Here is a 24,332-nt window from a genome sequence, read left to right on the forward strand (position 1 = left end):
TAAGGAAGTTGGGGGTAGTATGTAACGGATTGAGGATATGATGCAGAAGATGATGAAGAGGTTCGATTCGACTGATGAGAATGTGAAGGAGATGCATAATGACTTGTCTGGAATTGGTTAAAAAGTTGATGCCCATGCAGTGTCGATCAAGAAACTTGAGCAGCAGATGAATCAGTTATCCACTACAGTGAACCCATGTCAGCCTGGCACACTTCCTATCAACACCATCCAGAATCCAAAGAATGAGGGGCATTGTATGGCACTCACTACTCGAGGGGATCAACAGACCATTGATCCATTTATGCCGTCTAAGGTCAAAATTGTGGTTGAAAAAGCTGATGATGAGATTGAGGTTACTAGAGAGTCCAAGAATGCTACAAAGAAGGAAGCGGAGATAACCCAAAAAGTTGTTCACATGCCTAGACCTCCACCTCCATTCCCACAAAGGTTGGTAAAGAAGAATGAAGAAGGAAAATACCGCAGGTTTATCACTATGTTGAAACAATTTTCCATCAATGTTCTGTTGATAGAAGCTTTGGAGCAAAGGCCTTGGTATGCAAAATTCATGAAGATTTGGTGACTAAGAAGAGGGCCGTCAGTTTTGAAGATAATGACAGGTTGCAACATCGTAGTGCTATTGCTACTAGGTCACTTGTAAAGAAGAAAGAGGGTCCTGGTGCTTTCACTATTCCTTGTACCATCTGGTTGTTGCATTTTGCAAAGGCGTTGTGTAATGACCCTACCGGAATAATATAAGCCTATAATAATATAAGCTAATAACTCACGAGATTTTTGCATATATATATATTGTCCTCACACTAGTAAAAATGACATAAAAAGAATATTACCAACTTTTGAGTACCCAAACTAGGTGGTTCATGCTTCACGTATTCATCCAAAATAAGTGGTAAATTTAACATATTACAAGACTTGGGCTTACACACCGCAAAAGAAAAAAATATAGAGTCATACTTATATTACAACCCATGGTGACATAATCACATTAGTCCTCAAAATTTCATGTAAATATACACCACATAGATCATGTACAAGTCCCAATGTTTATACAAAATATAGATGTCTATATGCAATTGTGATCTTCCATCACCAACGGCCAGCTTCATGCCTCCTCTCGATCATTCCCTACGATTGAAACAACTATCGCTAAGCATATAGTTTAGTGGTGTAAAAACTATAGGTTTGGAGCCATCAGATTCAAAAAACTACCTTTCTCAAGTCATGGGCAGCATAATCGAACATAATAAATAAATCAAGTAAACAATACATCAAGAGTATCAAGTTCGATATTTAGAGGTCCAAATGTCAAGAACGCTCATAGGACCATTTTTCAAAAGATTCAATAACAATACTCGCCCAATATGTACATCATGTCTTCACACCAAGCACAATCAAGAATCAAGAAGAGTCGACGCCCTGTATCGAGAAGGGTCAAAACCCAATAATCAAGAGAACCAAGAACCATATTAAAAATGGCTTTCTAGTTCGTACTTTAAATGGACAACTTCCATTCTTAAGACGGACTAAAAATCCAGAGTCAAGATGGCAAATGATCCGAATCAAGAGGCATGTCAATAGTGGCAAAGTCACAGTCACAAGAAGGACAAGGTTCCAACAAGAGTGTCAAGTGATCAAACAATCCGTACAAGTGGGTGAGTTACACAAGCGTCTTTAACGTCTTAAAGGATACCAACACGACAATGCAAAGTGACAAGAGGTAACCAAGGTACCAAGATCAACCTTCAGATATACCAGCAGTGAAAAGAATACAGAAACAAGTTTATACACAAACCTCAGTGCTTTAGTAAAGAAACAGTCCAACACAACTTCAAGAGTCCAAACCGTAGACCAACCAATGTATCAACGTCCTCAACTGGTTCACGAGTATATACACCCTTTAAAATACAATTAAATAACTTCTTTAATCCCTAGCAGCTTAATAATATTGATGTAAAATAGGATTATCATCACAAGTAAGATTAGCCTGTACAAACGCAACTATTCTCCCAAAACAGTGATTCTGGCCAGCCTAGTACCTCATGTCGCAACTAAGATTTGAAAAGGAAAACGGCAAAACTAGAATTTATAGCCTTCATGAAAGATGTAGCTACACCTCTTAAGGTTCCAAATAAACAAGAATCACATAAAATATATTTTGTACAAGAAGATATAGTCAAAACACTAATAGTTGTTCATACAGCATTTGAAATTCCAAAATCTGGACAGAACTTGTCTTATGTTACGTCCAATATTTCGAATCCATAACAGCTAAATCAGAGTTTTACATAAGCATAACAGTTGTAGGTCTACGAATGATCTTTCCAAATCATATTTATTCACTGTACAATAAGTTCTAGAGCGAGAGATATGCATAACATACCAAACACTACCCAGCTCAGAAACAAATTTTGTCACTTACCAACAAGAAGTGTGTGTTCTTGAATTCCAGCCAAAAGGGCCAAGTTTTTCTTTTGTAATTTTGAAGAACAAATAAATAAAGAAGGCTCTAACTCAAGGAGGTGAAAATATATACAGTAACACAAGTGATGTTTATCACTTGTACAGCTGTCTCCAAAAAAGGCTACCCAAATAGCCGTGTGCTGCCCAAAATGCATATATATACACCTATATATATATCCCTCATCTCCTTTTAAAGTTATACATAATTCTAATTAGAATATTACGAAAATACCCTAATACAATACCTTAAATTACGATCACAATTTATGTTAAGCAAGTTAGCAATTATCACAACGTTTCAAGTTCCCAAAATGAGACTAAACCATATTCTAGTAATTAAGCAATAGTAAATCGACACGTGACTCTTGGTTAGTATTTAGGGTTGTCACAATTCTCTCCCCCTTAAAGATTTTCATCTCGAAATTTACCTTACACTAGTCCCGAAACAAGTGCGGATACTAGGTCCTCATGTCTTCTTCTCTTTCCCAGGTATATTCCTTTCTAGAATGGTTCCTCCAAAGCACCTTTACTAAGGGAATTCTCTTGTTTCTAAGTTGCTTTACTTCTCGAGCTTCAATCCGGATAGGTTCTTCATTATACGTCAAGTCAGGATTAACCTCAATAGATTCAACTGGAAGAACATGCGATGGATCAGAACGATATCTTCTGAGCATAGAAACATGAAAGATATTGTGGATCTTCTCCAACTCTGGTGGCAAAGCTAATTTATATGCAACTGGTCCAATCCTTTCAAGTATCTCATAAGGTCTAATGAATCGGGGACTAATTTTTCCTTTTTGGCCAAATCTCATAATCTTTTTCCATGGAGACACCTTTAAGAATACTTTATCTCCCACTTGATATTCAATGTCAAGCCTTTTAAGATCAGCCTACAACTTTTGTCGATCTAAAGAAATCTTTAAACGATCCTTGATAATTTTTACCTTGTCCTCTGTTTGTTGCACAATTTCAGGACCAACAAGCTTTCTTTCACCAACTTCACTCCAACAAAGAGGGGTCCGGCATTTCCTTCTGTATAGAGCTTCATAGGGAGGCATTTCAATACTCGATTGGTAGCTATTATTATAAGAAAACTCTATCAAAGCCAAGTGTTTGTCCCAACTACCCTCAAACTCCATAATACAAGCTCGAAGCATATCCTCCAAAATTTGTATCACTCTTTCCGACTGGCCGTCCGTTTGAGGATAGAACGAAGTGCTAAATTTCAGCGTAGTACCCAAAGCTTCCTTCAAGCTACCCCAAAATCTAGATGTAAACCTTGGGCCTCGGTCAGATACAATAGACCTAAGGATACCATGTAGTCTTGCAATCCCACTAATGTACAATTCGGCTAAATGCTCAAGTGAGTAATCCATCCGGATTGCTAAGAAGTGAGCACTCTTGGTTAACCTGTCCACAATCACCCATATTGCATCATGATTTCTCTGAGTGTGAGGAAGTCCAGAAACAAAGTCCACAGTTATTCTCTCCCAATTCCATTCCGGCATCGACAAGGGCTGTAGTAAACCAACTGGAACTTGATGTCTTGCCTTTACTTGTTGACAAACCAAACATTTGGAAATGAACTCCGCAATGTCTCTCTTCATACCATTCCACCAATAATGTTCCTTGATGGCCTGGTACATCTTTGTACCTCCAGGATGCATTGCATATGATGAAGTATGTGCTTCTTTCAGTATTTTTCACCTCAAGTTGTCATCATTAGGAACGCATAACCTGTTCTGATAAAATAAGACACCATCCTCTGTTAATGTAAAATCCAGCTTTTCCCCAGTTTGAACTTCTCTGGTCAATTTTACAAGTTTCTCATTTACCTTTTATGCTTCTTTCACCTGTTCAAGTAATATTGGCTTTACTTGGAAATTAGCAATAACTGAACCATTTGAATCAGGTGTAAAACAAACATTCATGGCTCTTAACTCAAGGAGCAAGGGTATATGACTCAAAGAAATGCTTTCAAAGGATTTTCGACTTAAGGCATCTGCAGCCACATTGGCTTTACCTGGATGATAATCAATCGTGCAGTCATAATCCTTGATTAGTTCAAGCCATCTACGTTGTCGAAGGTTTAGCTCCTTCTGAGAACCCAAGTACTTTAAGCTCTTGTGCTTAGTGAATATATGACATTTCTCTCCATACAAATAATGCCACCATATTTTTAAAGCAAACACTACAACAACAAGTTCAAGATCATGGGTAGGACAATTCAATTCATGTGGTTTTAATTTCCGAGAGGCATAAGAAATAACCTTCCCTTCTTGCATCAAAATGCATCCTAGACCATTGTGAGAAGCATCATTGTATACTACATACTCTTTCCCTTCAATTGGTAGTGTAAGTATAGGCGCTTAAGTCAACAAGGATTTGAGAGTTTCAAAGCTCTCTTGGCGTTTGTCATCCCAAATAAACTTTACTTCCTTCTGCAAGAAATTAGTCAAGGGAGAGGCGATAATGGAAAAGCCTTTCACAAATCTTTTGTAGTATCCTGCTAAGCCTAAGAAACTTCTTACCTCGGTTGGACTTTTGGGAGGTCTCCATTCAACAACTGCTTGTATCTTACTAGGATCCAGCTTCACGTATTCGGCTGATACAATATGTCCGAGAAACGTCACTTCATCAAGACAAAATTCACACTTGGAAAGTTTAGCATAAAGTTCCTTCTCCTTCAAAATTTCCAAAATAATCCGGAGGTGTTTATCATGGTCTTCACTACTTCTGGAAAATATTAAAATATCATCTATAAAAACAACCACAAACTGATCTAGATAAGGCTTGAATACTTGATTCATTAGATCCATGAATACCGCAGGACCATTTGTCAATCCGAATGGCATCACCAAAAAATCATAATGACCATACCGAGTTCTAAAAGCAGTTTTAGGAATATCTTCCTCTCTAACACGCAGTTGGTGATATCCAGACCTTGAATCAATCTTTGAGAATACTTTAGCACCCTTCAGTTGGTCAAACAAATCATCAATCCTCAGTAGTGGATATTTATTCTTGATTGTTATTCTGTACAATTGTCTATAGTCAATACAAAGCGTAAGAGTTTCGTCTTTCTTCTTTATGAATAAAACAGGGGCTCCCCAAGGAGAAATAGTAGGTCGAATAAAACCTTTCTCAAGAAGTTCTTGCTATTGAGATTTCAATTCCCTTAATTTTGCCGGAGCAATTCTATAAGTAGTGATAAAAATAGGGGTAGATCCAGAAATAAGCTCGATTGGAAATTCAACCTCTCTTTCCGGGGGAAATCTAGGAAGGTTTTCTAGGAAGACTTCTCGAAAATCACATACAACACGTATTTCCTTGATACAAGGACTTTTCAACTGTGTATCAACTATGTGAGCAAGGTATGTCCTACAACCTTGACGCATCAGCTTTCTTGCCAAGGCCGCAGAAATAATATTAGATGTCAATGATCTTTCACCTTGTACAATAATGTGTGAAAATGTCGGATCTTTAAAGGTCACATGCCTTGACCTACAATCTACCATTTCATGATATTTATGAAGCCAATCCATCCTGATAATAACATCAAAATCCTTGAAGGGCATTTCAATCAAATCAGCATGGAAGACTAGGTTTTGAATCACGAAGGGACATCACGATAAATTCGATTACACACAACCTGATAACCCAAAGGACTTTCAACCAGCACATCATAATAAAGCCTCATAGATTTCACATTTTCAGGAAGAACAACTGATGAACAAATATAGGAATGTGTAGAACCAGGATCAAACAGTGTAAACACACATAAGCCAAATAAGTGAATTTTACCGACAGCCACGTCTTGTCCATCCTGCTCATCCCTCTGCCTCATAGCATAAGTGAGTGCAGTAGTCCTTTGTCCAATAGCTTGATTAGCTCCACTTGTACCTGTTGCTTGGGTGTTTTTAGTTCTTACACCTCTATTAGTTTGAGGAGGATTAATAGAAGACTTATGAACTGAGCTTTCAGTTCTCAAGGAAAGAGCATCATTAGGATTAGGACATTCCTTCACTTTATGATCAAAGCTCCCACAATTCAAACATGCACCAGAAGCTCTCCTGCAAGTACCATAATGATTCTTTCCATATTGCGGACAAGTGGGAACACGAGGCTTGCCTTGGCCATAAGTTGGAGTACTAACTGTAGAAAAATCTGATATGTTTTGCTTTTGCTATGGTGGCCTGTTATCACTACTAGCCTTAGAGTTATCAAACCTTCTCCTTTTTGATGGACCCCCAAAATCTGGTCTAGGCTTTCGGATTTTGTTTTCATTTCTACTAGCTTCTTCTTTAACAAGTCGTTCCCAAGTAAAAGCAACAGACACTAGCTTACAAAAGTTCTCATGTTGCAGGATCGCCACATTCTTTCTAATGGAATCATTTAAACCATCTTCAAATTTCCTGCACTTGTCTTTTTCTTCTTTAATAATACCTCCAGCATAACGAGAGAGTCTTAGAAACTTTTGTTGGTACTCAACAATAGACATACCTTGCTGCCTTATATTCAAAAACTCTTTTTTCTTTGCATCACAAAAAGCAGGTGGGACCTACTTCATACGAAATTCCCTAAGAAAATCATCCCAAGTAAGAACATGAGGTTTTACCTTGGCATTTGGAACACTTACCCACCAATCGTAAGCATCCTTTTGTAATAATGAAATAGCATATTTAAATTTGGTAAAATCTGAACACTCTAACTGCTCAAATACGCTCTCCATGTGCTTCAACCATTGTTCAGCATCTGTGGGATCAACGGTGCCTTTAAACTCCACTCCACCCATTTTCCTCATTTTCTCAAAGTTAATCACGTTGGGATCATGCATCGCTTCAGCTATGTGGTGGAAGAATTCAGCCATTTGTTGAAAAGGAGTATTCATCGCTTGAGTAGTATGACTCATGTGAGGATGTGAAGTAGCTCTTACACCCTGATGGTTTCCCACTTCAGATCCACTAGTGTGGGGAACATACTGATTCGAGACAGGTTCTCCAACCTCTTCTAGTGCATGAGGTTGGGGAACAGAGGTATCCGAACCTTCACGAGCAATTTCCATCGGTCGGTCAGAAGAAGAGGCCATAACTTAATTCCTTCAAAAGGGAAGATCACATTGCATTAGGGACATGTACATGATGCATGTGCACTCTACATGTGATAAAAAATATTTTGAACCATGTAAGTGAACAAATAATCCAAATAAAACCTTTTTCGAATGTGAACAAGTATACAAGTAATTCACTACAAAAGTCCTAGAACCACAAACCTAGGCTCTCATACCAACACTTATAACGACCCTTCCGGAATAATATAAGCCTATAGCAATATAAGCCAATAACTCACGAGAATTTTGCATATATATATTGTCCTCACACTAGTAAAAATGATATAAAAAGAATATTACCAACTTTTGAGTACCCAAACTAGGTGGTTCATGCTTCATGCAATCATTCAAAATTAGTGGTAAATTTAACATATTACAAGACTTGGGCTTACACACCCCAAAAGAACAAAATATAGAGTCATACTTATATTACAACCCATGGTGACATGATCACATTAGTCCGTTTAAATGATTATTTGCTAGCTCCTGTATGATAGTTGATATACCAATTATTGTTTTGTTGGCATAAAATCTTGGTATCTCTATTTTGCATATCTCTTCTTGTTGGCCGATGTCCTCGGGTATAATCATATCTTTAGTTAGTCCTATCTTGATAACCTGTATTGGAGGTTTTATTTCCTCGTATAATATCTCCGCTGGTGCTGTATAGAATTTTATATAAAATAAATTTCCTTTTGTAACTCTTTTGTATGTGATGAATGCCTTGTGTAATTCTGGTATTCCACTAACTTCTTCTCCGTCGTATGTGTATACGGTATTTAATAGTCCGTAGTTGTAACATCTTCTTACCAAATTAGCGTTAGTTTTTAGCTGTGCAATTAACTTGTTATATTCTTGTAGTTTTTGTGTCAAATAATCTTGGTTTGGTTCTTTTGTAGTTGATCTGGGGTTAAGGTTTAAATAAGTTTTGATTTTGTGTATATTTTCGATATAGGTTCGTGTGATGTAGTTATATGTCTTTTTCTCATTTTGGTTTTGCAAACTATCTGAGTATGTACATGTTTGTGGTTCTATGGACATATGTCTAGGTGTTCTTTGGGTAAATGATTTTGCGAATAGCTGGTTTAAGTTCGCATTTTTATATTGTTTATCGCTAATTTGTTTGCTTGTACCTGCAGCTGCATTTAAACAAACATTATGGGTTTTAAAGAGTTTCCCATCATCTCCTTTTAGCTCTGGGTTTTTTCCGTCTTCCGATTAACGTAGCTCCGCATTTTTATAGTCATGTTGCTGACTAGCTTTAGACTTCAGATTATCTTCATTAGTCTTTAGCTTTTGTACCTCGTTGTCCATACTATCCACTTTTGTACAAAGTGTAGTAATAGCTTTGAGTATCTTTTCGATTGTATCTTCTTCCTCAGTCTCAGTCTAAGTAGCTTTGTCGTGACAGGTAATCTGCAATAACATTCTTATCAGTTTTTATTACTTCAATTATAAATGTAAAATTTAATATATTTAATACCAATCTACTTATTTATTTTGTTGTTACCGAATCTTGTATTTTTCTTGTTAGCCACCATTTTACTTGTGTATTATATGTTCTTATAATAAATTTGTTATGTACAATATATGGTTCAAATGATAATAAACATTTATACACTGAATATAATTCTTTTTTATTTATTTCCCATTTTATTTCTGTATTATTAAATGTTCCTAAATAATACCTACAATGATGTTCTATCGTATTGCCATCATATCTGTATTTTAATATTCCTCCATAACTTTTTTCACTCGCATCTGATTCTACTATATAAATAATTTTTTTGTTTTCGTCAGTAAAATATAGTTTAGGTAGGTTTTTACACAATAATTTTATTTTTTGTACTTGTGTTTCGTCTTTCTTGTCAAACTGGTATTCTACATCTTTCTTTAATTTTTGTTGTAATGGTTTTAAATTCTCTGCTAATTTTGGTATGTATTCCCTTACCTGGTTTACTAGTCCTAGAAATTATTGTAATTTCTTTTTCGTATCTAGTTGTTCATTTGAGTTAATTATTTTTTATACTATATGCGTTTGCATTTTTATTCTATTTTTATCTATTTGTATTCCTAGGAATTCTATTTGATTTTTCATTATGTCTGCTTTCTTTTTACTTAGACTTATGCCTGAATATTCTATAATATGTATGAATTTTTCTAATAATTTTATGTGTTCATCTTGGGTTTTAGAATATAGTAATATATTATCAATATATACTACACAATTTTCTAATTGTTTAAAGTAGTTATCCATAAAGTGTTGATATCTACCTGGTGCATTTTTATATCCAAATGGTAATACATTCAATTCATAGAATCCTTGTGGTACAGTGAATCCTGTTAGTTTTTTAGATTCTTCTTCTAGTTTTAAGTGATAAAATCCTGATTTACAATCAAATTTGCTAAAATAATTATATCATTGTATTTGTCTTATCTTTAGTATTTTATTCGGTATCGGATAATTATATATTTTAGTTTTTGCATTTAAATTTCTATAATCAATAATTATTCTGTTTTTCCTCTTTTTTGTTAACTATGTTTATTTACGATAAATGTCGGGCTTGTGTGCTTACTATTGCTTTCTTGTATATATATCCTTTTTCTAGTAATTCATTTATATATATCTTAAATTCGGTTAAATTATTAAAATTATACTTTAATGGTTTTTGGGTTATTATACTATTATTATCAATTAGCTCAATTTTTACTTTTGTTTTATGTTTTTCCCATCCTTGTAAAGGATCCTCACTATATAATAATTCTAACTTATCTTGAATTATTTTTACTTTATCTATAGAGAATATAATTAATTCTATTTTACGGTATTCTTCTTTTATATTTTCTAATTTTTGTGTAATTTTTTCACTTCCTTTTATCCATTCTATTGTTTTTCATTTTTTATTATTTACTCTTTTTGCTCCTATTTTTTGTTTACATGGTGTCGTGAACCACCAGTGTGTTTTTGTTATTATATGTCGGTATAATTTTTCTAAAAATGACATTCCTAATAGCATATATTTTGTAGTTAATTCAAAGTTATATATTTCTTCTATATTTAATATCTTATCCCATATTTGTATTTTCATATTTTTTGCCTTATATGTGATCATGCTTCCTTTGTTATTAAATCTTGTTACTACTATCGGTGTTTTAAATTTTTTCCACTTACCTTCTGGTAAATAATTGTATTTACATATATTAGATTTTGCTCCGTATCTATCATTGGTGTATAATATCGGTTGCAATATCCTTCTATTATTATCTTTGCAAGTATATATATTTTCATATTTTTATCATACCAAATTCCTTTTTATTATTACTCTTTTATTTTCATAATTTATTGTTAACTGTTTGTCTTCTAGATTATATGGTTTTACTTGTTCTAGCCATTTTATTCCTAAAATGATATTTTTATCTCCTTGATATATTTTGAATTTTATCACTATTGGTACTCTTCCAATGATTATTTCATTTTCTGTGGTTTCTTCGGTATACATTAATGCTTTTGGTAGTTCGGGGCATAATTGTTCAATAGTTATTATTTCATCTTCCGTTACTACTTCTCTTGTAATATAGTTTTCTTCTCGTCCTGTATCTATTAATATTAAATATTTTCGTTGTTCCATTATTTCCGTTATGTAGTAATGATGTGGTTTTATTTCTTCTTCCATTGATTTTTGTAGAGTTTTATCTATTTTTCTTGAGGTACTCATTTTTTATGAGATTTGTGGTATTTCACAGTTCATGTTTATTCTTTTTTATGTGCTTAATCTTTCTTTTACTAATTCGAAATCTTCTTCTATGTAAATTTCATTATAACTATAATCATTCTTGTCTATGACTGTGACTATTCTTTCAAAAGGATTTTCTATTTTTATTTTTTTAATTTTATTTTTTGCTGTTATTTTATGTTTTGTTGTTAAAATATATAAGTTTTTACATCTAGCTATAAATATTTTACTTCCCGGGGCTAGTTCTATTCCTGACATTTTCCAATATAATACTAATGATTTATCTATATTTCTGTCATTTATTGCTACTGAGTAGTTAACACTTATTATAAATTTAATTTTTTGGTATATGAGGTTACCTTTTACCGCACTTATTATACTTTTTTCTATGGGTTGTATAATTCTATCATCTGCTAAGTATATTTCTTTGGGTGTATCTATTCCTTCTCTAAAACATGCTTTTATTAGTATTTCTGTTCCTCCTAAATGTACATATTTAAATGGATTTTTAGCCTTAATATCTTGTATTTCTTTATTTATTATTCGTTTATTTATTATTGGTATTTTGGCCTTTCCTTTAGTGTATTTGCAATCTATGATATGTTCTCTTTGACTTACTACATAATATTCTTCTTTTTGTCGTTTAAACCAGTTTCTTATGGTTGGTATTTCGAATATTTTTGCTACGCTTAGGTCTAATTCTTTTCCTTTTATTTGTTCAAATATACTATTATCAAATATTATTTTCTGTTCTAAAGATTCTTTGTCTTGATGTTCTTCTTATTTATTATTTGTATATCTTTTTTAGTCATTTGTTATATTATAGAATTTATTGTCTGATTCTATTTCTATATCTTTTTCTATTTCATTTTCTGATATTTCATATAAACTGTCTTCACTTTCTAATTCATAATCTATGTATTCTATCTGCGTGTATTTTTCATCGTCTATTATTATTTCTGATATTTATTTTTTCTTTGGATTTTTAGGTAATTTACAATCTCTAACTATGTGTCCTAATTTTCCACAATTATAACAAGTACATTCCGTTAGTTTTCTTTTTGGTCTATATGGTCTTTTGGTTTTGTAGTTTTTTATATAGTACCTTCTTCTTGGTTTTTTATATTTATATTTTGATCTATATTTTTTATTATATTTCTTTCTATTTTTATAATACCTATCCGTACAACCAAATTGAGGTGTTGTTTTATTTTTGCAACATGCCAATTTTTTACCAATATTTTTTCCATTTCTATTTCCTTTTTATGTTTTTCACATAGTTCCATAAACCATCGTTGCAAGAAATTTATTCTAGCTCCTAAGGTATCTGTTAATTCTGCTTCATTCCAACTTTTTATTACTGTTGAATTAAAAGGTTCTGGTAATTTTGTAAAATATAATTTTCTTATTTCTTTACTTTCTTCTATGCTATATGTTCATTTATAATAGTATTCTCTAAATGCACATGTATATTTATCTATGTAACACATATTACATATTGCTAATATTGTCATTAGATTTCGATTTATGATTTTTTCTTTATTTTGTTCTTCTACCTCTGTTTTCATACTACTAAATTCATTTCTTATAGCTATTTCGTATTTATATAGTATTTCCATAGATGTAGTAGCTATTCCTCCATCGAATTTTTTATTACTTCTTAAAGTTGTTAAGCTTTCACTTGTTAAATTTTGTAGCCATAGTTTTACTATTCCTATAACTGTTCTTTCTATGTATCCTGGTGCCTCTGTTATTACTATCTTGTTATCTATTAATTGTTTTGATATGTATCCCATCGATAATTGGCTTGTTTTATTTATATCTGCTACATAGTCTAAGTCTAAAAAATCATGTTGTCCAATTATTGGTTTAGGCATCCATTTTTTACTTAATCTTTTATTCATGTAGTTTTTTCTTTATCATATTGTTTATAATTTTCATTATAATATTTTGGATTAAAATTTTTTGGGTCTTTTACTCCTGATGTGCTAGGTTTTTCATCCATGTCTACGTCTTCTGTACTTCTAAATTCTTTGTATTATCTACGTTTGCTAAAAGTTCCATATATGTTTCGCTTATTTCCGAATGTTGTTCTAGATCATCGTCGTTTATTTCATCAACTCTTATTTCGGGTAGATTATCTTGACTATTTTCTTCTTTTTCTTCTAATTAATCTTGTAATTGCAATTTTTCTTTAAATTTAATTATTTCATTTGCTAATTTTGTTTTTTGTTCTTTTTCTTTTTGTTTAAATTTATACATTTCTTTTAATATTGCTAGCTCTTTTTCTAGTAGCTCTATTATTTTAGTATTTTTTACTTCTTCTAATTGTTGTACTTCCATTTTTGCTTTTTTTATTTTTTCAATTTCTGTTTTTCTATCTATTTCTTCATTTTCTTTTGTTATTCTCATCATATCAGTTAAACTATCTTCTAGTTTTACCGTTTCTTTTTCTAACATTAAATTTAAATTATCACCTATTTTCTTATATCTTCTTCCTAGATTAGAAAATATTATCTTTATTTTTAATTCGTCATAGTTTTCGTATGTTTTTCCAGCTGTTGCATATTCTTCTTTGTTCATTTATAAATGATGTTGTAGTTTGTATTCTAAGTTATTTATTTGTATTTCTAGATATAACCTAGTCTTTCTTTGTGCTATTATAGATTTGTGACAAGTTCCTACAAATATATTATTGTTAAGTCTATTTTGCCTATGTGTTAATTCTTGTCTTTTTGCTATAATTATTTCAGTAAGTTTTTGTCTATATTCGTTATTCTCGTTATTCATTGTATTTTTAAATATTGAATATATTTATATTCTATTTTAGCTATATTATCTATTAAGTTTTCTAATTTTTTGTTATCAGTTTTTGTGATATTAAGTTCTTTATATTTCAGATATAATTTGTTCAATTTTCTTCTTATTTTTCTTAATTTTCTACTCGTATGTTTCTTACCGTGGTTCTTATTACCATGTTTCTTACGCAAAAAATATAAAAATACAAATATGGGATAAGATATTAACTATTGAAGAAATATATAACTTTGAATTAACTACAAAATATATGTTATTAGGAATGCCATTTTTAGAAAAATTATACCACATATAATAACAAAAACACACTGGTGGTTCACGACACCGTGTAAACAAAAAATAGGAGCAAAAAGAGTAAATAATAAAAAATGAAAAATGGTATCAGAGTTATGGATAATAACAAAAATGGTAAGAAACATACGAGTAGAAAATTAAGAAAAATAAGAAGAAAATTGAACAAATTATATCCGGAATATAAAGAACTTAATATCACAAAAACTGATAACGAAAAATTAAAAAACTTAATAAATAATATATCTAAAATAGAATATAAATATATTCAATATTTAAAAATACAATGAATAACGAGAATAACGAATATAGACAAAAACTTACTGAAATAATTATAGCAAAAACACAAGAATTAACACATAGGCAAAATAGACTTAACAATAATATATTTGCAAGAACTTGTCACAAATCTATAATAGCACAAAGAAAGACAATTTTATATCTAGAAATACAAATAAATAACATAGAATATAAACTACAATATAATATACAAATGAATAAAGAAGAATATGCAATAGATGAAAAAACGTACGAAAACTATGACGGATTAAAAATAAAGATAATATTTTCTAACATAGGAAGAAGATAGAAAATAGGTGACAATCTAAGTTTAATGTTAGAAAAAGAAACGGTAAAACTAGAAAATAGTTTAACTGCTATGATAAGAATAACAAAAGAAAATGAAGAAATAGATAGAAAAACAGAAATTGAAAAAATAAAACAACAAGCAAAAAAGGAAGTAAAACAATTAGAAGAAGTAAAAAATAGTAAAATAATAGAGCTAGAAAAAGAGCTAGCAATATTTAAAAAAATGTATGAAATTAAACAAAAAGAAAAAGAACAAAATACAAGATTAGCAAATGAGATAATTAAATTTAAAGAAAAATTGCAATTAAAAGATGAATTAGAAGAAAAAGAAGAAGATAACCAAAATAATCTACCTGAAATAAAAATTGATGAAATAAATGACAATGATCCAGATGAACAACGTTCAGAAACAAGCGAAACCTATACAAAACTTTTAGCAAACATGGACAATACAAAGGATTTAGAAGTAAATACAGGAGACATAGACATGGATGAAAAACCTAGTACATCAGGAGTAAAAAACCCAAAAAATTTAAATCCAAAACATTATGATGAAAACTATGGACAATATGATAGAGAAAAAACTATATGAGATAAAAGATTAAATAAAAAATGGACATCTAAACCAATAACTGAACGACATGATTTTTTAGATTTAGACTGTGTAGCAGATGTAAATAAAAAAATCCAATTATGAATAAGATATATATCAAAACAATTAATGGAGAACAAAATAGTAATAACAGAGACACCAGTAAAATTATTGCTAGCTCTTTTTCTAGCTCTATTATTTTAGTATTTTTTACTTCTTCTAATTGTTGTACTTCCTTTTTTGCTTGTTGTTTTATTTTTTCAATTCCTATTTTTCTATCTATTTGCTCATTTTCTTTTGTTATTCTTATTTTAGCAGTTAAAAATATCTTCTAGTTTTACCGTTTCTTTTTCTAACATTAAATTTAGATTGTCACCTATTTTCTTATATATTCTTCCTAGATTAGAAAGTATTATCGTTATTTTTAATCCGTCATAGTTTTCGTATGTTTTTTCATCTATTGCATATTCTTCTTTATTCATTTATAAATTATGTTGTAGTTTATATTCTAAGTTATTTATTTGTATTTCTAGATATAAAATTGTCTTTCTTTGTGCTATTATAGACTTGTGACAAGTTCCTGCAAATATATTATTGTTAAGTCTATTTTGCCTATGTGCTAATTCTTGTCTTTTTGCTATAATTATTTCAGTAAGTTTTTGTCTATATTCGTTATTCTCGTTATTCATTGTATTTTTAAATATTGAATATATTTATATTCTATTTTAGATATATTATCTATTAATTTTTCTAATTTTTTGTTATCAGTTTTTGTGATATTAAGTTCTTTATATTCCGGATATAATTTGTGCAATTTTCTTCTTATTTTTCTTAATTTTCTACTCGTACATTTCTTACCATGTTTCTTATTATCCATAGCCAAGTTCATCCTCTCCAAATTCTATCAAGTCTCAAGGAAGAAAACTAGGGGTTAAGCTTCAAGCCTCCTTTTCTTCCATTTCTTTTGGGCTTAGACTATCAAGGTATGTCGGATATGACCATTGGATTTTATTGATCCAGTAATCTCAAAGGATTTCTATGTTTCCAATTCAATTTCACCTATATTGCTTTGGGTTTGATGTGATCTCTAAGTGTCTTAATTGATGTTGATTTTGTTGAAATTTAATCTTCCTATGCTTGCTTTGAATAAACTACATGATTTCGAATGGATTTCTATAGGGCTCATACATTATTCATGATTTTGACTATGAATTTATGAGGAACACATGAAGTTATGCATATGAATTATGAAAGTTATGTATCTTCTTATGAGAAAGATGTTTTTGATTCAAGGTTTATTTTGAGATAAGTATCATCAAATTGTGAAAGGGTTTCTGACATACTTAGATAATCATGATTGGTGAAAGGATTTCTTATATATGCTTGAATCATGGTTTAAAGGAGCTACTATTATAAGACTTCCTGATCTAGTTGGTATTATAATTATTATATTGCCTAATGTTATGTTTTGATAATTTACTTTATCTATTTTGTTGAGATTTAACTTAACATCGACAGAACTTTGAGGTAGAGGCTCAAATACGGTAGTTCCTCGTAGCAACCTCTAGTTCTTAATTGTGTTTCCCATAGTATTTTCTTAAATGACCTTGCTATTGAATCCATAAATAGAATATGAATGAATGATACAGAGTTCTACCTTGGCAAGTAGACACTCATTCTTGGTGTGGGGGTTACATAGGATTTCATGTTATAGCTCACATGTTCTATTGTCGGTTAAAGCTAATATCCCACAAAATGATCTAAGTTACTTCAAATGTTTTTTATGAAGCTTTTATCATGTTTCAAGATGCATTGACCATGTCTATAATTTATGATTCTTCCTTAAATACTTTCAAGATGATTTAGCTTGGTCATGCATATCATGTTTTCCGTTATGTCCCCTTATGATTATGTCTCATGTTTTTATGCATTTTCCCATACTTAGTACATTCCATGTATAAATGCATACTTGTGTCTACACTGTGTTATAATGTAGGATCTGACACTTATCTTTCTCCCGCTCATGGCAAGTTGACTATTGATCACTGAAGACTTGGTGAGTTCTCATGTTATGAGGACCATGTCACCTTTACCATGTTTTCTAATGTTTTTAGTTTTTTGATGTTGTACATGGTGTGTGGGTGATAATGCTCAACTACACTTCATCCAATACTAAATGTAGGCTATGGAAATCTAGCTAGTATAAACCCAACGAAGATTTGGGATCGATCGCACAGGGAGTGATACAGTAGAGAATTCAAATACGAAGTGAAACGCATGTTCTAATCTGTTGTACGAATAGAAATTATTGAAATCATTAGATTAAATCTAAGGGGTTGACAACAAGTGTCAAATGGGGGGATAAGGTTTGTCAATTAATAACAATGAAAATAGGGGAGTGATTAAATAAAAATGGATACTTGGGGATGTTATCAATTAATTGCCAATTTCGCTATACGGGTGATTACGAATTACCAAAAGTCGTTGAATCTTAGTGGGTAGGCTAGGCTTTAGGTGTAATAGCTATCTCTCAATCAACTATCACGAATCAAGTGAGTTCTCTCGAACCTTAACAAGAATCACACTATAAATAGCCCAAAACCTCAAATTATCTACTCTCTCGAGCTAGATAGGTAGGATCAAATTAAGATTCACTCTCTCGAGTGACATCCCCAACAACCCAATCACTACAACCACTAATTGATAATCTTAATTCTAAAACCTCTTTCTCAAGAAAGCATAGAATACTAGACTAGAACTGCATTAGCAACTACAATTCATGAGTTAATACACAATAAGCAATCTAACCCACTTCAAAACAACAATTAAATCAGTAATTACTAACACCCATAAGCTAATTAAGACATTTAATCACATAATCACATCCCAAGAATGGGGGTTTTAGCCACACATCATAAAAATTAAGAAATTAATACCAACTACGTTCTCCATAAGCTGGGTTACTATATCTAAATCTTTACAATGCTCCAATTTAGCTTCAAATCCAAAACCCAACAAAAATCTATTAGAAAACTCTTGAAAACTAAGAAAAACAATGTTTCAATCAAAAGCTTCGAGTCTAACAATGGCAAGATCTCCTTTTCTCTTTATGAAAATCAATTTATACGTTCCCAAATTTTGGTCTTGGGGATCACTCGACAGAGTTTGTCGAACATCGCCAACCAAGTCGGCGATGCGCCAATTGCTCTCCTCCATCGCCTTTTTGTCTTAACTCTTCATCCTTCAGACCCAATAACTTTAACCAATCAAATTCTTTATCGCTGATCCATTCGGCGGTTCACCGAAGGTCCAATTCCATCATAAAGTTGTCTTCTCCCAGGGTTGGCACACTAGAACATTTGGCGAGTTGAAGTACTACTCAGTTATTCGCCAAGGGACTTTGTCGATTATCGACTTTCACTATTTTCGGCCTTTTTCATCTTTTTCTCTCCTTTTTGTTCGGTAATGTCCTTGCCTTGCTCTTTTGCCTTTATATCTGTAAATTAACATTTAAACATCAATTTAGAGCACAAAATAGGCATCGAGGACACTAATTCTATGAATAACAAGCCCTAATGAGTCAAAATATCAAACTCATCAACACCCCTAACTTAAACTTTTGCTTGTCATCAAGTAAAACACAAGATCAATCAGTTCAATAAGGATGTCTACAAACAGTGCTACTCATAACTCAACACCAATGCACATGCAATGTTCAATTGTGCACTCTAAGATTCAAATTGTGACTAACCATTATCGAATAGAACTCAAGCCCACAATGCTTGCTTCAAATGCAAGTTTAAGCTCAACAAAAGCATTCAAATACCCTCACACCAAGAATGATTCCATTCTCAACAAAACTCATCAACAATTTAGAGTATAGGAATCAAGTACAACTCTCACACTCCTAAAGATAAACACATGCATAACTCTATTCATAGGCTTGCCCTTATTTTCCAACCAACTTTATTTTCAACTCACTCAAGATCACAAAGGTCTTTCAAGGCTTGTAACAGGGCTGAGGGTAAAGGTATGATCATTTTGGTTTAGTGACTTCTACCTTCATGAGGCATGGTCTGCATTTGACTTTTCTCCTACTCTTTCACATTATATGATGTTCAAAATCCACCCTATGTTCATTTAAGCATGACTCATTGGATACCCCATTTCTTTTGCTCATTTCACAAAATCTTTTCTTTTTCAATCTTTTTCTATTTTTGCATTTTTCTTTTCTTTCTATTTTTCTTTTTTTTACATGGAGGGTTTCCATCTTTTTCAACAAGTCCTTCAAGGGCGAATTTTTCAAACTTCTTGATTTACCTCCTTGTTTACCACACTCCCAACTTAGGCTTTTGGCCTAAGTTGGCTATTCAAACGAACCAATACTTCATGAAGGTTATAGGTGATTGGGATAAAGGGTCAAAGTTGTTCAAGTTTCTTCCAAAGAAAAGGATAGGCTCAAATGAAGTCAAACTAGGTTCACGCTCTCACAAGGCAGTCACAAAGAGGTATAGGATCAATTTTGGTTCACTCTTCACAAATTGTGCCTAAGGTCATCTCAATCGCTTGCTTACATCAATCAATTGGACTAATGGGCAAGTTGAAGGTATTAGCAAGCACATGTTTCAAGAAAATCTCACAACACATGGCATTCGACAAAATCATCAAACAAGACTCTACAATTTTCCTCTAGTGCACAATGATCATCACAACAACCGACTAGTCACAATGAGATGCTAGGAGTTCACATATGACCTATGTAACTCAATTTGCCTCATCAAAGTCGTACACTCATATCGTTCAATTGATAGAATTATTCAAGTCATCGATTTTGATCACAACTGACACTCAAAATTGCAAGAGAACAGTATCATTCAAACACATCAAAAGGTGGCAATTTTTAACATTGGTTCAAAACCAACGTTCCAAAAGTTTGGTTTTCAAAATAGAGGACAAACACAATGTATCAAAACCAATATATATATATCAACCATAACCAGCATTGATAAAACCAATCACAAATACATATTATCCAGAAAAAAGGCCAAAAGAGGTAGGTATGGAAATACCTCACCCCACCAAACTAATCTAGCAATTGTCCTCAAATGCGCAAAAATAGTAAAAACCAATAATAACAGAAAGAGAGTCAAAAGGATCATCCTACCAGGCTAAGCCTAGGGTGAACTCTGCATGTCAGTGTTTCCATCTATTGGGGCATCAGTGCCCGGCTCAACAACATCCTTTTCTCCATTGGATCACACCTTCGAGGTATCTCTAAAAGAAGCCTCTACAACTGACTGGACCATAGCACCCTCAAGGTCCTCCAAGTCATCATATACCGCTACGTCATCAACACCCAATTCCTCATCGGTTTCAAGCCCAGACTCACCATCAACCTTATCCCTAGCAACATCCCCGGTAGTAGTAGGTGGAGGAATCTCGCAACTGGCCAAGAAATCTACACTCAGAACCTTGGGAATCTCCACTATACTGAATAACATTGATAGATCGGTGGACTTCAGTTCGTCCATATCTCTCCTCAGCCCAACAATATACCGGCCTTTAAGGCCGTCACTTCAGTAGAAGTATCATATCCTAGATAACAAGCCTCTACCATCAAAGAAAAGGCATTCGGTGCAAATCTTTGGGCATCTATCGACTCCATGTGCTCTCTCAACTCTGCCCTAATTGGGGCCAAGGCAGCAGCAATCGTTCGCTCAATCAACCTAGGCACAACAGCCTCTACTCGCGACGCACACATATTAGCAAACTAAGCCAAATGGCCATCTTGTACAATATGGTATAGGTGATAGGGGGTCGGGAAGAGGGAGAGCAGTAGCAGAAGGAGAGGGAACAACAGTCAAATCTGAAGGTGTAGAAGTAGAGGTGCCAGGGGTACCTGTAGGCTCACTAGCCTGAGGGGGAAGTATTGCCTCCGTCAGCAACATCTCACCATCGACTACCCAGGATATATCCGCCGGTGCAACTCTCCTTCGATCTGCCTCATCCCTCATATACTCAGTCTCTATCCACCGGATGTGTTAGTAGAGCAAGTGGTAGTCATTTCCACATCCATCTTGGTAATCACCGGAACACGGGTCCGCCTGTAAAGCTTAGTAATCAAAATGGGAAAGGGAAGAGAGGTCTGACTCTGCTTGGCCCTCATGGAAATCTCTTTTTCGATAAGTAGACCTAAATGTAGCCTCTCCCAATCCATGATACAACCTAAACATGCAGCTTTCAGGTGCCGAAGTATCGATTTATTTTGTGACGGCATCAGTGTGTTGCTAATAAACCCGAACCAATATCTGGCAGCCATGTTCAGGTCTCTCTTTGATTAACGTATCAACTACACCTCATTTGGTACTAGGTGTAGATGATCGTTAAGCAGTATAAACCCAACAGAAGAGTTAGGCTCGATCCCATAGAGAGTAGTACTATTTTGAATCAAATATGAAGTTACAATAGTGGTTTTTATAGCTGAAGGATTAGAGATTGTTGGAAACTATTAATAAAATTTGGAGGGTGACATTAATGTCAGGGAAAGGAGTTTTAAGTTGGAAAGAACCTTTAACAATTAACTAGGAACAATCAAATAGGAAGAAGATAGTTCAGGGGTTGACCAATCAATTGCCATATTCAACTTAATGGGTGAAAATTACTAACCAAAAATGCTAACTCTTCATTGGTAAGATGAACTTTAGATGAGGTACTTTTGTCTAGAACAACTACCTCATTTCAATTGAGTTCTCTCGAACCTTAATGTTCCAAACATAAAAACCACCTCACAACCTCAATACATCCACTCTCACGAGCTGGATACATAGAATTAGTCTTGAGATTCACTCTCTCGAGCTAAATCCGTCATGACCCACTAACTATGAGTGCCAACTTATCACTTTAGCTTTATACTTCTTTCTCAAGCAAGCATAAAACACTAAATTCTATTGAAATAAATATACAATAGAGTAGTTAAACCACTGTGATAAGTCAGACCCCCATCAAGCCAAATGAAGCAATTAGTCACATTGTCAAACCCCCAAGATTGGGGTATTAGCTAATCATTATAAAAGAAAGAAATCCAGTACATAATACATGATCCAAAGCTGGGTATTGAAAGTTGAAGTTCTAAAATGAGTAATATCTTTTCTATTACAACACCTAATTGAAATCTCTTGCTTAAAATTGCTTAAAATCAACAAGAATAGTGTTTTTGTTCTCTGTATTTCATTCCACAATGACTGGATACCTTCTCTCTTCCAAAAATCAATTTATACTGATCTTAAATACGGCTTTTTGGGGTTAATTGGCGAGGAAAGTCAAGCTTCGACGACCAGTTGGCGACTCGCTGATCTTCCTTGTCCATCGCCTTTTTCTTCTTCACCTTTTCGTCCATCAGGCACTGTAACTTTAGGCGATCTAGATTGGAATCATTGATCACTTTCGTGATGCGCCCTTTAGTCCTTTAGCTCGCCAATTCACTTTCATATTGGTCTCGATCTGTACATTCGGCGATACGATCTTCATTCGCCAATGAATTCAACGATTCATCGATATGGGAGACATTTTGCCCAAGTTTTTTCACATTTCAGGCACAATACACTGTAAAATTAGGCGGTATAGGGGAAATTTGGCAATTGGTCAAGTGCTTTTGGCGATCGTCAGGCTTGCTTTTCGAAGCTTATGTTGCTCACTTTTGCCTGTTAGTGTCTTTTCTTTGCTCCTATATCCACATACCTGAAAATTGAGGCTTTAACATCGGTTTAAGGCACAAATTAAGAATTTGAGGACACAAAATCTATATAAACAAAGCCCCAAATGTATCCAAATCTATTACTCATCAACACCCCAAACTTAAACTTTTTCTTGTCCTCAAGAAATACTCAAAGATCATATGTTCAAAAAGGATGTCTCAAATAGTGCTGCATAAGACTCAACATGAATGCACACAACAAGGTTCAACTTACTCATGCAATGATTAATTGTGCACTCAAAGATTCAAATTATGACTCACCATTATCAAACATGCTAAGTTCACAATACTTGCTTCAAATGCAAGTTCAAGCTCAACAAAGGTACTCAAATGCCCTCACAACAACAAAAATGATTCCATATTCAACAAAGTTCTTCAATAATTTATATTTCTGAAATCACATATGACTCTCCCACTCACACGGATGAACACATACTTGACTTCATCCATAGGTTTATCCTTATTTTCCAATCAACATTCGTTTCAGCTCACTCAAGATCACAAAGGTCTTTTCAAGGCTTGTAACGGGGTTGAGTGTAAAGATATGGTAATTGAGGCTCAGTGGCTACTACCTTTATGAACTGTGGCCTGAACATCCTTTGCCTCATAATCCACCCCATTATTCAACTTCATATGAATTACCGGACACCCCTATTTCTTTTGCAATTTTCATCACTTTATTTCACAACTTTTTCATTATTTTTCTTTGCTTCTTTTCTCTTTTCTTTTCTTTCTTTTTTTTTCACATGGAGGGGTCCCGTCTTTTTTTAAAACCAATCTCAAAGGGGGATTTATCAAACTTCTTGATTCTCCTTCTCTTTTCACCACACCCCCAACTTAGACTTTTTGCCTAAGTTGGCTATTCAAACAAACCACACTTCATGAAAGTTACGGGTAAATGGATAAAGAGAGATCACAATTGTTTAAGTTTATTCCAAGAAAAGGATAAGGCTCAAGACGGTCAAGAAA

The 24,332-nt window shown here is 33.2% G+C and overlaps 1 protein-coding gene across 1 annotated transcript; it reads right to left on the reverse strand.

The window, feature by feature from the left end:
• Positions 1-2,936: 2,936 nt before the first annotated feature.
• Positions 2,937-4,145, reverse strand: LOC125842770 (uncharacterized). Its single transcript, XM_049522085.1, has 3 exons — positions 3,757-4,145; positions 3,423-3,555; positions 2,937-3,368 (listed from the first exon to the last, which is right to left on the reverse strand). Exons 1-3 carry the CDS (start codon positions 4,143-4,145, stop codon positions 2,937-2,939), a joined length of 954 nt encoding a protein of 317 aa, XP_049378042.1.
• Positions 4,146-24,332: the final 20,187 nt, after the last annotated feature.

Source organism: Solanum stenotomum, chromosome 10 (genome assembly GCF_019186545.1).
Source record: "Solanum stenotomum isolate F172 chromosome 10, ASM1918654v1, whole genome shotgun sequence".
NCBI lineage: Eukaryota > Viridiplantae > Streptophyta > Magnoliopsida > Solanales > Solanaceae > Solanum > Solanum stenotomum.